At 55.3% G+C, this 11,786-nt stretch overlaps 1 protein-coding gene across 4 annotated transcripts in view; it reads left to right on the forward strand.

Moving 5' to 3' along the window:
- Positions 1–10,783, forward strand: part of SGSM2 (small G protein signaling modulator 2) — a 38,371-nt gene extending 27,588 nt beyond the window's left edge. For all 4 annotated transcript variants that reach the window (XM_077165514.1, XM_077165513.1, XM_077165515.1 and 1 more), the window contains 12 exons: positions 3,061–3,214; positions 4,412–4,476; positions 4,566–4,711; positions 5,191–5,319; positions 5,581–5,763; positions 7,464–7,844; positions 8,124–8,248; positions 8,749–8,831; positions 9,067–9,176; positions 9,634–9,730; positions 10,200–10,367; positions 10,559–10,783. In XM_077165514.1, the coding sequence (XP_077021629.1) occupies positions 3,061–3,214; positions 4,412–4,476; positions 4,566–4,711; positions 5,191–5,319; positions 5,581–5,763; positions 7,464–7,844; positions 8,124–8,248; positions 8,749–8,831; positions 9,067–9,176; positions 9,634–9,730; positions 10,200–10,367; positions 10,559–10,647 (1,730 nt within the window). In that variant the 3' untranslated portion in view covers positions 10,648–10,783. The remainder of the gene's footprint in view (positions 1–3,060; positions 3,215–4,411; positions 4,477–4,565; positions 4,712–5,190; positions 5,320–5,580; positions 5,764–7,463; positions 7,845–8,123; positions 8,249–8,748; positions 8,832–9,066; positions 9,177–9,633; positions 9,731–10,199; positions 10,368–10,558) is intronic.
- Positions 10,784–11,786: the final 1,003 nt, after the last annotated feature.

Consider the following 11,786-nt stretch of genomic DNA (forward strand, 5'->3'; position numbering starts at 1 on the left):
CTCTCCTCATTGTAAACAACATGACACAACGCTAGGTGGGTGGAGAAGAAACCTACTCTTTTCTGGAGGGTGGTCAACCAGAGGATTTGTGAGGGCCAGGCCAGGGTTGTCACAGGAAAGTTGGTTATGAAAGGGCTGAGGCCAATTCTTGTAGGGCAGGGGTGCTTTCCTACTTTATGATCTACTTCCTCATCCCTATGTATTCCTATGCCACAGAATTAATTGCTTTTTCCCTACCCTGCCCCTGCAGAGGGTGTCTAAAAATATGTAACACTCCCCTTATGCTTCTACAAAGTTCTGCCAAGGAGGCCCAAGCCAATACTGATGGATCTTCCCATCCCTGCGGGGAGTCTGTGGCACTGGACAATCTCACACACCCTTAGAACAGTCCTACCAGCTGCCCCTCTCACCCAGGCCCTGTGCCTACCCTCTGTCCCATCCCTTCCAATAGGAGGCATTAGGCCTGGACCAGAAGTGTGGAGTCCCACTTAGAGTGTTTATCGCCTACACACAGGCCTGCCACCTGGTTCCCTGCAAACCTTGGACTGGGGGCTGATGCTTTTTTTATAGGTTAAGTGACTTTGAGCAGACTGGGAAGGCTAAGCTCTGAGGGAGGCCCTGGAGCCCCTTCCTCACCCCACGAACAACCTGGGAGTCAGGCTGGAGGTGCCTAGCAGAGCCGTCATCTTGGCAGACCTGGGCATAGAAAACCCCATCCTGACCTGTCTTAGGACTGAAGCCTCTGGGATCAGGGAAGCCTCCAGTCCCATGGGGTCCAGAGGTCTCAAGGGTTATCTGGGCATCCTCTTGGGGAACTCAGGGGTCAGAACAACCCAGTATGCAGCTCTGGGCCCCCCAATACTTCGGCAAAGGGAGGAGGTATGAGAGCAGAATCAAAAGTTGGTTGGGGAGAAGGGATGGTGGCCTCCCCGACCTCCATTCCAATCCATAATGACAACACTGTTGAGTCCGTTCTGCTAGCCGTTGCTTTTCAGGCCTGCAACATGCTTGACTTGTGCATGTGAATCAAGTGGTGGGGGTGTCCAGTCTTCCCCCCACCCTCCCTCCCTCTCCTGCTGCCTCCCTCACTGAGCAGAGATGCTGTTCACTCTAATTCTGCTCCAGGTCAGGCACCTTTCACTCGGAATCTCGGGGGCTGTGGGGTTCCACCACCCTGATTGTTTGGCTTTAAACTTTCCTCATGCTCAGAGAAGAGCGTCAGAGTCAAAGCTGACCAGGCAGACACCCCTCCCCACTTCCAGCCTGCTGCCCCTTGCCCAGTCACTCCAGAGCTCTAATTTCTGTACTGGGTTAATTCAGAGACAGTGTTTGCCGCTGGTTTATTCAGCTCCTTCCTGGAGAATTAAGGTGAAGAGCATTGACCCAGGAGTCTTGCCTTGGTTGGGCCCCTGCCAAGCATGAGCCTGTTTCCTGGGGTGCCCGCCCCCTGCCCTCTGCCCCTGCCGCCTTCATCCCCTGCCCACTGGCTGCCTGCCTGCCTCCCACCTGCCCCGCTCCTGGCTGGGCCTGCCCCCACCCCGGCTCCTCCCCAGGACTGGCCTGTCTTCTGCCTGCTGCAGGGCCTTGAGCTGGACTCTTGCCCTGCCCCCACACCTTCCCACCCCGCTCCCCTTCCCAGAATCTTGGCTTGCAACCCCTCACTCTCAGGGCCCCAGCCCCTCCTCCCCAAGTGTATTCCCTTAATTTGTCTCCTGGTGGAGCTGAAGAGCCAGATGTCTACCCAAATCCCAGCAGCTGGGCTGGGAAGAGAGCCCCAGGGCCAAGGCAGGGCAGCAGTCAGGGGGTCATGGGTGTGGTTCAGCCCTCTCCACCAAGGCGCTCCCAGAGCTGTAGTCTGGCTTCCACAAAGCCCAGGCCTAGATTGGCTCCGGACTCATAGCAGACCAGGGCCAAGTTTAAGCTAGGACCACGTTGGATTCACTGAAAAAAACACCTGCTGACTGAAGTCTCATCGCATGCACGACTCTTTCTTTCCTTTTGCTTCTTTATTCTTCTCAGCTCTCTCCCTCCCTTCTGGCATCATCTCCTAGACCTCTTACTTCCTGCTCTCACTGTACTTCATGCTTGTGTCTCCCTGGACCTTCCAGAGTCCCCCATAGGGGCTGTCCTTCTTGGGCCCTGGAAGCTGTCAGGGGTCTTGAGTTCTGGTTCAGACAAGCTAGGCCGGCTGTGAAGGCTTTGTCTGTGGTGGTGTAGACACATCCAAGGAGTCATCTTTCCGAGGCTGACCTGGGCCCATTTTTCTGTGACTGGCACTTGTTGGATGGGACTTTGTGCCCAGCCACCACCCCATCCCCTTAGTGGCCTGCAGCCCTGGCAACTTTACCCTTCCATCCAGCTTACTGGTATGTTTCTAGGAAGCCACCATGCCAAGGGTAGTTAAGCTAAGTGAGAACAGAGAAGAACTCAAAAAGGGCTGGCAGCAGAGGACATGGCCTGGGCAGGGAACACTGCTCCTCCTTAACCACAGGCCACCAGATTTAGAGCCCCTCGGAAGAACAAGGTCTGTAGGCCAGGATAGGGGTCTCTGGGATCCCTTGGGAAATTTTATCAGTAGAGACGCCCCTGGCCTAGGAGGGTCCAAAGTTTGCTGCATTTCAGACACCTTACACATATCAGAGTTTGCCCACGGGGACCAAGCATAGTCCTTTAAGGCCAACTAGTCTGCAGCATTTTAGGCCTTTGTTGTTCCTTCTCTTTCTTTCACTTCCCTCGAGAAAAGTGAGCGTCTATTCCATTGCTGGTAGAGAATAAAGTGAGACAGACAGATGCGATCTTCCACAACTGGGTCAGAGTATTTTCTCACAAGCAGAGAGAGACCTTGCCAACCCCTTCTAGACCTGATGGAAGCTGGGAGGTGTTGGGGCACCCTGTCTCCCACCATTTCCATATCTGGGCTCTGGGACAAGCAGGCACCATCCCTGTGGTTTTCCAACAGGGGACTTCATGCTGCAGCTCTAGGCACAGAGGTGGGCGTGCTGCAGGGTGCTGGGAGGGGTGTCCTGCCAGGCCCTGACCATGGCCCCTTCCTGTCCTCAGATGCTGGTGACATGATCGAGATGCAGGGCTTTGGGGCCAGCCTGCCAGCCTGGCACCTGGAGCCCTTATGCAACCAGGGCTCCTCCTGCCTCTCCTGCTCCTTCAACAGCTCCCCATATACAATCCCCAGTCACTGCAACTGCGTCCCCGACCGGTGAGTGAGTAGGGCCCAGAACCCCAGCTTCCCGGGTACCATGTCTGTTCATGTGACTGTGTCAATCTGTCCTTGGGGGCTGTGTCACTTGCCTGACAGGGTGGCCTCTGGAGTTGGACAGACCTGGAATCAAATTTTTACTTCTATTAATCACTCCCCATGTAACTTTGACAAGTTACTGAGTCTTTATGAGCCTTTGTTTCTTTGCCACGGTTTCCTCACCTGTGAAATGGGCATCATACAATCTGCTTCCTACGGTGGTTGTGAGGACTAGATGAGCTATGACTCCTGGGCATGCCCAGACTGTGCCTGGCATAATAGTTGGTCCTCAAGGCATGGGAGCCCCCTTCCGATGGTGACCTGGAGCCTCCTGTCAGACGTTCATGCCTGTGCATCTGCCACGTGCCAGCACTGTGAGGGAATGGTGTTTGCGTGGGGCTCATTTGGCCAGCACTGGATGCTCTTGTTGGGTGCCTTCTTCTGTCCTTTACTTCATTCTTTTACCTATTCTTCCTGATGCCCTGAGGAGGTTCTCTCTGTTTTCCCATGAGGAAGCCAAGATTCACTATAGTGTAGTCGGTTACCCAGGGTCCCCTGCGTGGTTGGGGACCAGGCTCCCCCAGCTTCTGGATCCTGAGCCTTGTACTACAATCTCCTGGGCCTCTACCCGCTGGCCTCCCTGCCTTTCTGCCACCTCTGCCAGTGCAGGGCTGTCTCATCCACACCTCCTTGGCCTCAGGCAGTGAGGGGCAGGGAGCTCACTGGGCAGGCCACGGTCAGAAAGGCTTATAGGGTAGGGAGAACTTTCCGTATTGGCTCTCTGGCTCTGCATACCACTTTCCAGGGTGCTCCTAAGCCTCAGGGGTTGTCATGCCAGCCACATTTCCCTGCTTCCCCAGGCCCTAGTGTGTGTGCATCCCCCTAGTAGGAAAGGGAGGAGCTCTGTGAGGAGGCCATAGTACCGACCTGTCTCCTGCTAGGTGAGCAGTTCAGATAAACACCTGCAGCACAGTAGGTACAGGCCTGGAGCCAGGTCCAGTGGGCAGTCAGCATTGCTCTCCAGGCTCCCTGCGGGCAGCCTGCCCTTGCTTTCTGCACCCACCTGAGCACTTGCCCTCCCCCTTGCTGGGGCCATCCTTCCTCTCATCCTTCTCCCACATCAGTCCCCTGTCCCCCTGAGCGTAGCTGTCTCCACAGGTTGCCCCTCAGACTACTGTGTGAGAGCATGAAGAGGCAGATCGTGTCCCGTGCCTTCTACGGCTGTGAGTGTGGGCTGAGGCCGGCAGCGTGGGGCCGGGGAATGGTGGGGGTGGGGGGGTACATGGTCACAGCCTCCTGGCTCCCCCCGCAGGGCTGGCATACTGCCGCCACCTGTCCACCGTACGGACCCATCTGTCAGCACTGGTGCATCATAACATTATCCCACCTGACCAGCCCCCGGGGGCCACAGGTGGCCTCACCAAGGATGTGTGGAGCAAGTATCAGAAGGACAAAAAGGTGCACACCCTGGAGTTCCCAGAGGCCAGGTTGGGGGGCCAGTGGGCAGCAGTGAGTACAAATCAGCTTGCTCTGAGAGCAGCATTCATAGATGGAACAGACATTCTGGAATTGTGGGATTGATGGGCCAGGGCTAGTGGCTGTGGAGTAACCCAGGCCATGGCAGCATATTAGACTAGGGCCAGGAAGTTTACTTGGAAGGAGTGCTGGACCGGCAATCCCTTCTGCTTCTGCATTGCTCTGTGACTTTGGACAAATTTTTACATCTCTCTGGGCTCGGATTCCTGCCCTATAAGGAAGCAGGGGTGACAGAACTCATCCAGCTCTAATGCAGTGTGAGGGAGGATTTGTCTGGGCTTCAGCACAGTGACTGAGCTTCCTGCCTCAGCTCAGCCCCAGCGCTCCGTGGGATGGGGCTTACCCAGCTAGGCCAGAGGGGCCATGGGGGCTGCACAGTCTTTATTCTCTGGGTCCCTCAGAACTATAAAGAGCTGGAGCTGCTGCGGCAAGTTTACTATGGAGGTGTGGAGCACGAGATCCGTAAGGATATCTGGCCCTTTCTGCTTGGCCACTACAAGTTTGGCATGAGCAAGAAGGAGATGGAGCAGGTAGGGGAACCAGTTTGGGGTTGGGGGTGGGGGGGGGAAGGGAGCTGGGGGAGCTGGAGTAAGGCAGCCCAGGCAGGGGCCTCCGAAACTTCAGGTCTTTCGCAGTTGACTAGAAATGTGGCAGAGGAAGAAGTGAGCAGAGTGACCCTAGCATTCTCGCTGAGACCTTGCTCTAGTCTCCAGCTGTCCCAGACCCTGAAGTAGAGGGTCTGGTGCACCGGCCCCCTGACACCCCATGATCACAATGTGGCCCAAGCACAGGTGGATGCCGTGGTGGCGACGAGGTACCGGCGGGTGTTGGCAGAGTGGAAGGCATGTGAGGCGGTGGTGCGGCAGCGGGAGCAGGAGGCTCACCCAGCTGTGCTCACCAAGCTGTCGTCGGGCAGCAGCATCGACAGCCACGTGCAACGCCTCATCCACCGAGATTCCACCATCAGCAACGACGTGAGCCAGAGGGGCTGGGGGCTGGGGAGGGTCACCGCTGTTCTCTTGCAGGAGGCCTGAGCACTGGCCTCCCCTCTAATGCTGGCAGTGGAGGCCTGGAAGAAAGGCTGAAAGGGTCTATTTATCATTTTCTTCATCTGAAAAAATGGGACACCTGTCTTTTAGGGGTGCTGTAGGAAGAAAACAGGGCCCTGAACGTGCTCTTGCTTTGAGAAGTAGAGCGTGCTACACAGATGTCACATGTTAACTGTGTGTGTGTAGAATCTGTGTTCTGTCTTAATGGACTAGCTGGAAAAGATGGATTAGGAGGGATTTAGGGAAGCCTCCTTCCTTGGAAAGGGGCCTCAAGGCTGGGAATAGGCAGGCTTGGGTTCTCGTCTCAGCTCTACTACCAATAAGACGTGTGTATCTGGACAAAAACTTCCTATCTCTGGGCCTCAGTTTCTCCTCCAAGCTCTAATATCTCTGATTCTAGAGGCTTTACCTGAAGCTGTTGCCAGGGGTAAGGGGAGCACTCAGAGAGGTCCTGCTGGTGTCCACTGGCAAGAGTCCCATCCCTCTTGGAAACACACACACTGTGATGTTTCCTATCACCCATGAGCCCAGAGCCCACCATGCCTCCCTGGCATCACCCCTGCGTTTCCATGAACAGCAAGTTCTAAACTAAGTTGTTTAACCCAACCAGCACTGATAGGAAGTTTCATTTTCATGGACACTGTTCTATTAACTGAGATTTTTCACTTTAAAATTGCCCCTTTAAATAGTGTGTATTCATGTTACTTTAATAAGTGCTTACTAATATTATCTGAAAACTCAAGTTGGAGCAAGACTTAAAGAAATAGAATTACCAAGACAAACTCTCCTTTTCCACATGCTCTGTTAGTAATAACGCCCCATTCATGAATGGTTCCCTATTGTCTCTCTCTCTGGCTTTGAGTTTTGTAAAAATTGGAATCTGTGCTGGTGCTCCCACTACTCAGCTCAAGGACAGCAGCAGCCCGGGGCTCTTGACAACCCCAGAACCGTGGCCCACCTGTTACTCACCTGGCATTGCATGCTCCTTGTCTGAAGTGAAAATGACTTTCTGCCTCCCTTTCCTTACATGGAGAAGCAAATGTCTCTTGGTTCCCTGTGACTTGTCCATGCTGATGGGAGCTTTCAATCAATAGAATATATTTCCTTCTATTTCTTACTCTCCTCAGCGTGAATGACACTAATATAACTGAGTAGGTACTTTCTAGAGAAGTTTCCTGCCTTGTTCTAATGCCATTCAATACTGCACATAAGGAAGAAACAACTTGTTTTTCCTAAAACCTCCAGCCTGCTATTCCCTCAGGTTGTTCTGACAGCCCTAAAGAAGTGCCCCTAATCTGAGGCATCTCATGACTTGAGGTATTTGAGAATGAGAGCTCAAACTGGCCATGGCCATTGGGTGTCTGGGCATGAGGAGGAACTGGGTAGGGCTGAAGTCAGGGTGTTCATGTTTGTCAGGAGGCTGAGTCTTTCCACCTGCTTGGATGGGTCAGAGAAGAAAGCTCCAAGCTCAGAAGAGGCAGTGCTGGGGCCATGGAGTGGGAGAATGGGGCAGGGACAAAAATTTTCATTGAGGCTCAGTTCTGACTCCAGGGAGGAGGCAGGAGCCAAGGGAAGGTGCCAGAGTGCAGGTGTGAGCCCCACCATCTTTGTTCACCCACCACCAGGTGTTTATCTCTGTGGATGACCTGGAGCCCCCAGGACCCCAGGACACTGAAGATTCAGGGCTAAAGCTGGAGCAAGATCTGGGAGCCAGCACCCCGGGCACCGCTGTGGTGGAGCAGCAGCAGTCAGTAGAGTTTGACTCTCCAGACTCAGGACTCCCATCCTCTCGCAACTACTCTGTGGCTTCAGGCATCCAGTCGAGCATAGATGAGGGGCAGAGTGTGGGCTTCGAGGAGGAGGATGGCACTGGAGAGGAAGGCCCTGATGGGCCTTTAGCCCTTGCTTTTGCTGAAGTTCAAGAACCCAGCCACGAGGATGCCTCAAGGGCCGGCAAGCTGGATGCAGGGGAGGAGCTTGCAGCTGTGTGCGCTGCAGCCTATACTGTACGTGCACCTTCCCAGGCTCTGTGCTGAGCTTTGCCCAGGGGCCCTCCTGGCATCCCACAGCTCCGGGGAAAGGGCTGGTGGGTACAAGGTGGGGGTGCTCTGATGGTTGCAGAGGTGGGCCCTGAGCCCCTCTTTCCAGCATCCCCAGAGAAATCTGTTCTCTGAGTTCCCTTGATCCCATGTCATTGCTGCATTTCTCTATTTGGTTATCACCCCCTGCCCCCAATCTGGGAGGGGCTGGCCAGTCTCACCCCTGAGGGGCCTCTACTCTTCCAGATAGAGTTACTGGACACCGTGGCCTTAAATCTGCATCGCATAGACAAAGATGTGCAGAGATGTGACCGCAACTACTGGTACTTTACACCTCCCAACCTCGAGAGGCTCCGAGACATCATGTGCAGGTGCCTTTTTGTGGGGCTAGGATCGAGGAGGGCAGTGGGGTGGCCCTGTGATAGTTCAGACCCTGCAGGCCACCTGCTGCTCACCCCTGTGCCTGCACCTCCCTTGGCTCCCTCTGTTTGGAGCCTTTTTTCCCTGCAGCACCACCCCCTACCCCACTCTTCTTCATTCCTAGCCATCTTTCAGAACCCACCTTGGCACACTTCTGTGTGTAGCTTTACCTGATTTTCCTTGCCCTAGGGTCCCCCCTGCCCCTAGAGCCAAGTTGAAATGGCCTGTGCAGGGCCTCTCTTTCCTAGTCCCCACTGCCTTGAGGATGAGGACTGGGGCTGTGGGTTGGTCCCCATTGCACTCCCAGCCTGCGTTCAGGGTGGGGAAAATAGACTCCTGGGCAGCAGGCTGCTCTTGGGGCCTTTCCCTAAACTGCCCCTCAAGCCCACCCCTGAGACCCTGAGGGAGAGGAGATGGGGAACACCCACAGTGACTGTGCCCACCCTTGCAGCTACGTGTGGGAGCATCTGGACATGGGCTACGTGCAGGGCATGTGTGACCTGCTGGCACCTCTCCTGGTCATCCTTGACAATGGTGAGGGACGGGGGACCCCAGGCCCAGCCTCCAGAGTAGGGCTCCCAAAATGGTGTTGGCACTGGGTCAGCAGAGCTGGAGAAAGAAGAGAAGGCCGCTGGGTCTGGAGTAGTGGGAGTGTAAGCCAGCTCTGTCCTCTGGTCTCAGATATCCCCTGCGCAGTGCAGTGAGGAGTCTGCCCTGGGGGCTGGGGTCAGCTAGGGGAACTGAGGAGAGACCTCCTGTCTCCCCCCAGATCAGCTAGCCTACAGCTGTTTCAGTCACCTTATGAGGAGGATGAGCCAGAACTTCCCCAGTGGGGGCACCATGGACACCCACTTTGCCAACATGCGCTCCCTCATCCAGGTGAGGTCTGTGGCCCTTGTGGGCACATAATCTGACACCACCGGGCTTGTGCCTCATCCGCAGAGAGGCCCGGGGACACTCCCAAAATGCCCCTTGGAAAGATAAGTAGAATTCATTTAGGAAGAGCATTTTTTCAATGTTACAAGTTGAGGAGGAGTCTGAATATGTGAACACATGTGCCTATGAAAGTGCTGGTGAGTGGTGGGTTGGTGAGGAAATCAAACACCCAGAAATGGCATTATTTTAGAGTACACCTAGAGAAAAATGGCAGCAGAGTGCGGCCCCACCTGAGGAAACCAGAGAGGACAGTGCCCAGGGCTCAGGTGGGGGGTGGCGGGTCAGCAGGGTAAAGTGGACAGCTGGGTCTTTGGGGAGCCCAGGCACCCAGGGCGCAGGGTGGAGGGGAGAGGCAGCACTACTGAGCCCCTGTGCCTTTCCCCACCTTGACCCTCGCCAGATCCTGGACTCAGAGCTATTTGAACTGATGCACCAGAATGGAGACTACACCCACTTCTACTTCTGTTACCGCTGGTTTCTCCTAGATTTTAAGAGAGGTAAGAGGTGGGATGGATTGTGGGGTTGGAGGTCAGGGGCAGTGGGAACTTTTAAAGCATGCTGGGAGCTTTTAAAAAGGACCAGTGCCTCATTTCCAGACTTACTAAATGTGGGTGCCGGACATTGGTGCTTTTAAAAGCTCCCTTGTTGATTCCAAGCTGCAGCTAAAGCTGAAAATCACTACTCTAAGGCAAGGGTCTTCAAAACTTCTTTCAAATAAAACTTGAGCACATAAAAGCAGAGTTGTTTTGGCTGAGGTGAAGGGCAGGTGTGGAGTCTTGGGAGCCCAGTGGGCAGAAATTAGCAGATGGGTGGGCTTCTGTAGTCCCCTTTGTTGAGCCAAGCTGAGTGTAATGAGGAGAGTCTTGGGACTTTGGCCCCCAGGGGCTCTGACTCCCACGTGGCACCATCCAGAGGACCGTGGCAGCCAGGCCATCTCTGTTCAGCCACCCCCTCGCTTTCTTGTAGAGCTGCTGTACGAAGATGTGTTTGCTGTGTGGGAGGTGATCTGGGCAGCCCGGCATATCTCCTCGGAGCACTTTGTCCTGTTCATCGCCCTGGCCCTCGTAGAGACCTATCGCGAGATTATCCGTGACAACAACATGGACTTCACAGACATCATCAAGTTCTTCAATGGTACGAGCTGGTCCAGTCTTCCTGGCCTAGGCGGGGAGGGGAGGGTTCTCAAGAATGCCAGGGTCCCTTCTCCATCTTCAGGGCATCAACAGTCCAGCAGGTGGGAATGGAATGGGGTGGTAGCCGTGGGGCTCCCCCCAGCCTAATGCCCGCTCTCTGGGCCTCCCCACAATTATCCCTGTTTCCCTCAGAACGGGCTGAGCATCACGACGCCCAGGAGATCCTGCGGATTGCCCGGGACCTTGTCCACAAAGTGCAGATGCTCATAGAGAACAAATGAGGGCCATGGCTGGGAGGCGGCATCTTTGCAGGGCCTGGACTCCAGACCCCTGGGCCCAGCAGAAGAGGTGCAGGGGCCCCCCAGCTGACCCTGCTTGTGCAACTGTGTTCATAACAAAGTGATTGTGAGCCTGGGATCCGACTCTGAGCCATGCTGGGCCTGCAGGGCAGGTTGGGGCCCAGGATGCCCTCAGATCAGGGCCGGGCTGGGAGGGGTCAGCCTCAGGGAGCTGCTGCCTTGGGGGACACCTGCAACACTCCTTTCTCCCACAGCCAGGAATTGCCTCACTGCCCCTTGCAGCCTCTGCCTAGACTCTCCCAAGTCATCTGGGGCCCTAAAGTTAGCAGAGGCTATAGTTGCCGTGCCTAGTGAGGGTTGCTTGGGACAAGGCAGCTTTGGGCCATCTCTCTTCCAAGAGCCCCTTCGCAGGCCCCATGAATATGTACCAGTCCCGGTCGGGGCAGCCAGAAGGACCTCCAGTTCTGGCACGTGCCCCAGGCACAGGAGCTCTGGACTGCTTTCTAGGCCCTCCCCTGAGGTGCTGGGGCAGCCAGAAAAGATGCAGGCCCTGGCTGGGGGCATCCCACTTCAGCAGCACTACCACTGCCTTTGGCCACCTGAGGTGACCTCCCTGCACTCCCTCACCCCATACACTGCTCCTCTGCCCTTGCTTTGGTGCACCCCTGAAAACTACATGATGCTTTAGCTAGCTCAATGATATGGAAAGTGGTAGGGGCACTTGCTTTCCAGAGGAATCCTAGAGTGATTCCTTAGGAAGGCAAACTTGTCACAGCCTCCTCAGGCCCCACAACTCTGGGGCAGCCCATCGCCACCCCAGGCATCTTCTGAATCACTGGGGTTGAGGGGTAATGGGTCCTGGGTCTTCCCTTGAAGGAGCCTCACTCACTGGAGTGCTAGGAAGGGCCCAGTTCCTGACCCCCAGCTTAGGCATGTCGCTTGCTCTGTTCCTTTACTCTCCCCTCCACCTGGGTCTCATCTGCCCAGGGGCTGGGTCTGTCCAGCAGTTTCTGGGATCTGGTAGAGTTCCTGCATCTGAGAACTGTGAAAAAAAAGGGCCCAGCAGCCCTTCTGCATCCAGCGTAGCCTTCCCATCTCCCACTGCCCCAGGTTCTGCATGG

This window comes from Tamandua tetradactyla, chromosome 6 (genome assembly GCF_023851605.1).
Source record: "Tamandua tetradactyla isolate mTamTet1 chromosome 6, mTamTet1.pri, whole genome shotgun sequence".
NCBI lineage: Eukaryota > Metazoa > Chordata > Mammalia > Pilosa > Myrmecophagidae > Tamandua > Tamandua tetradactyla.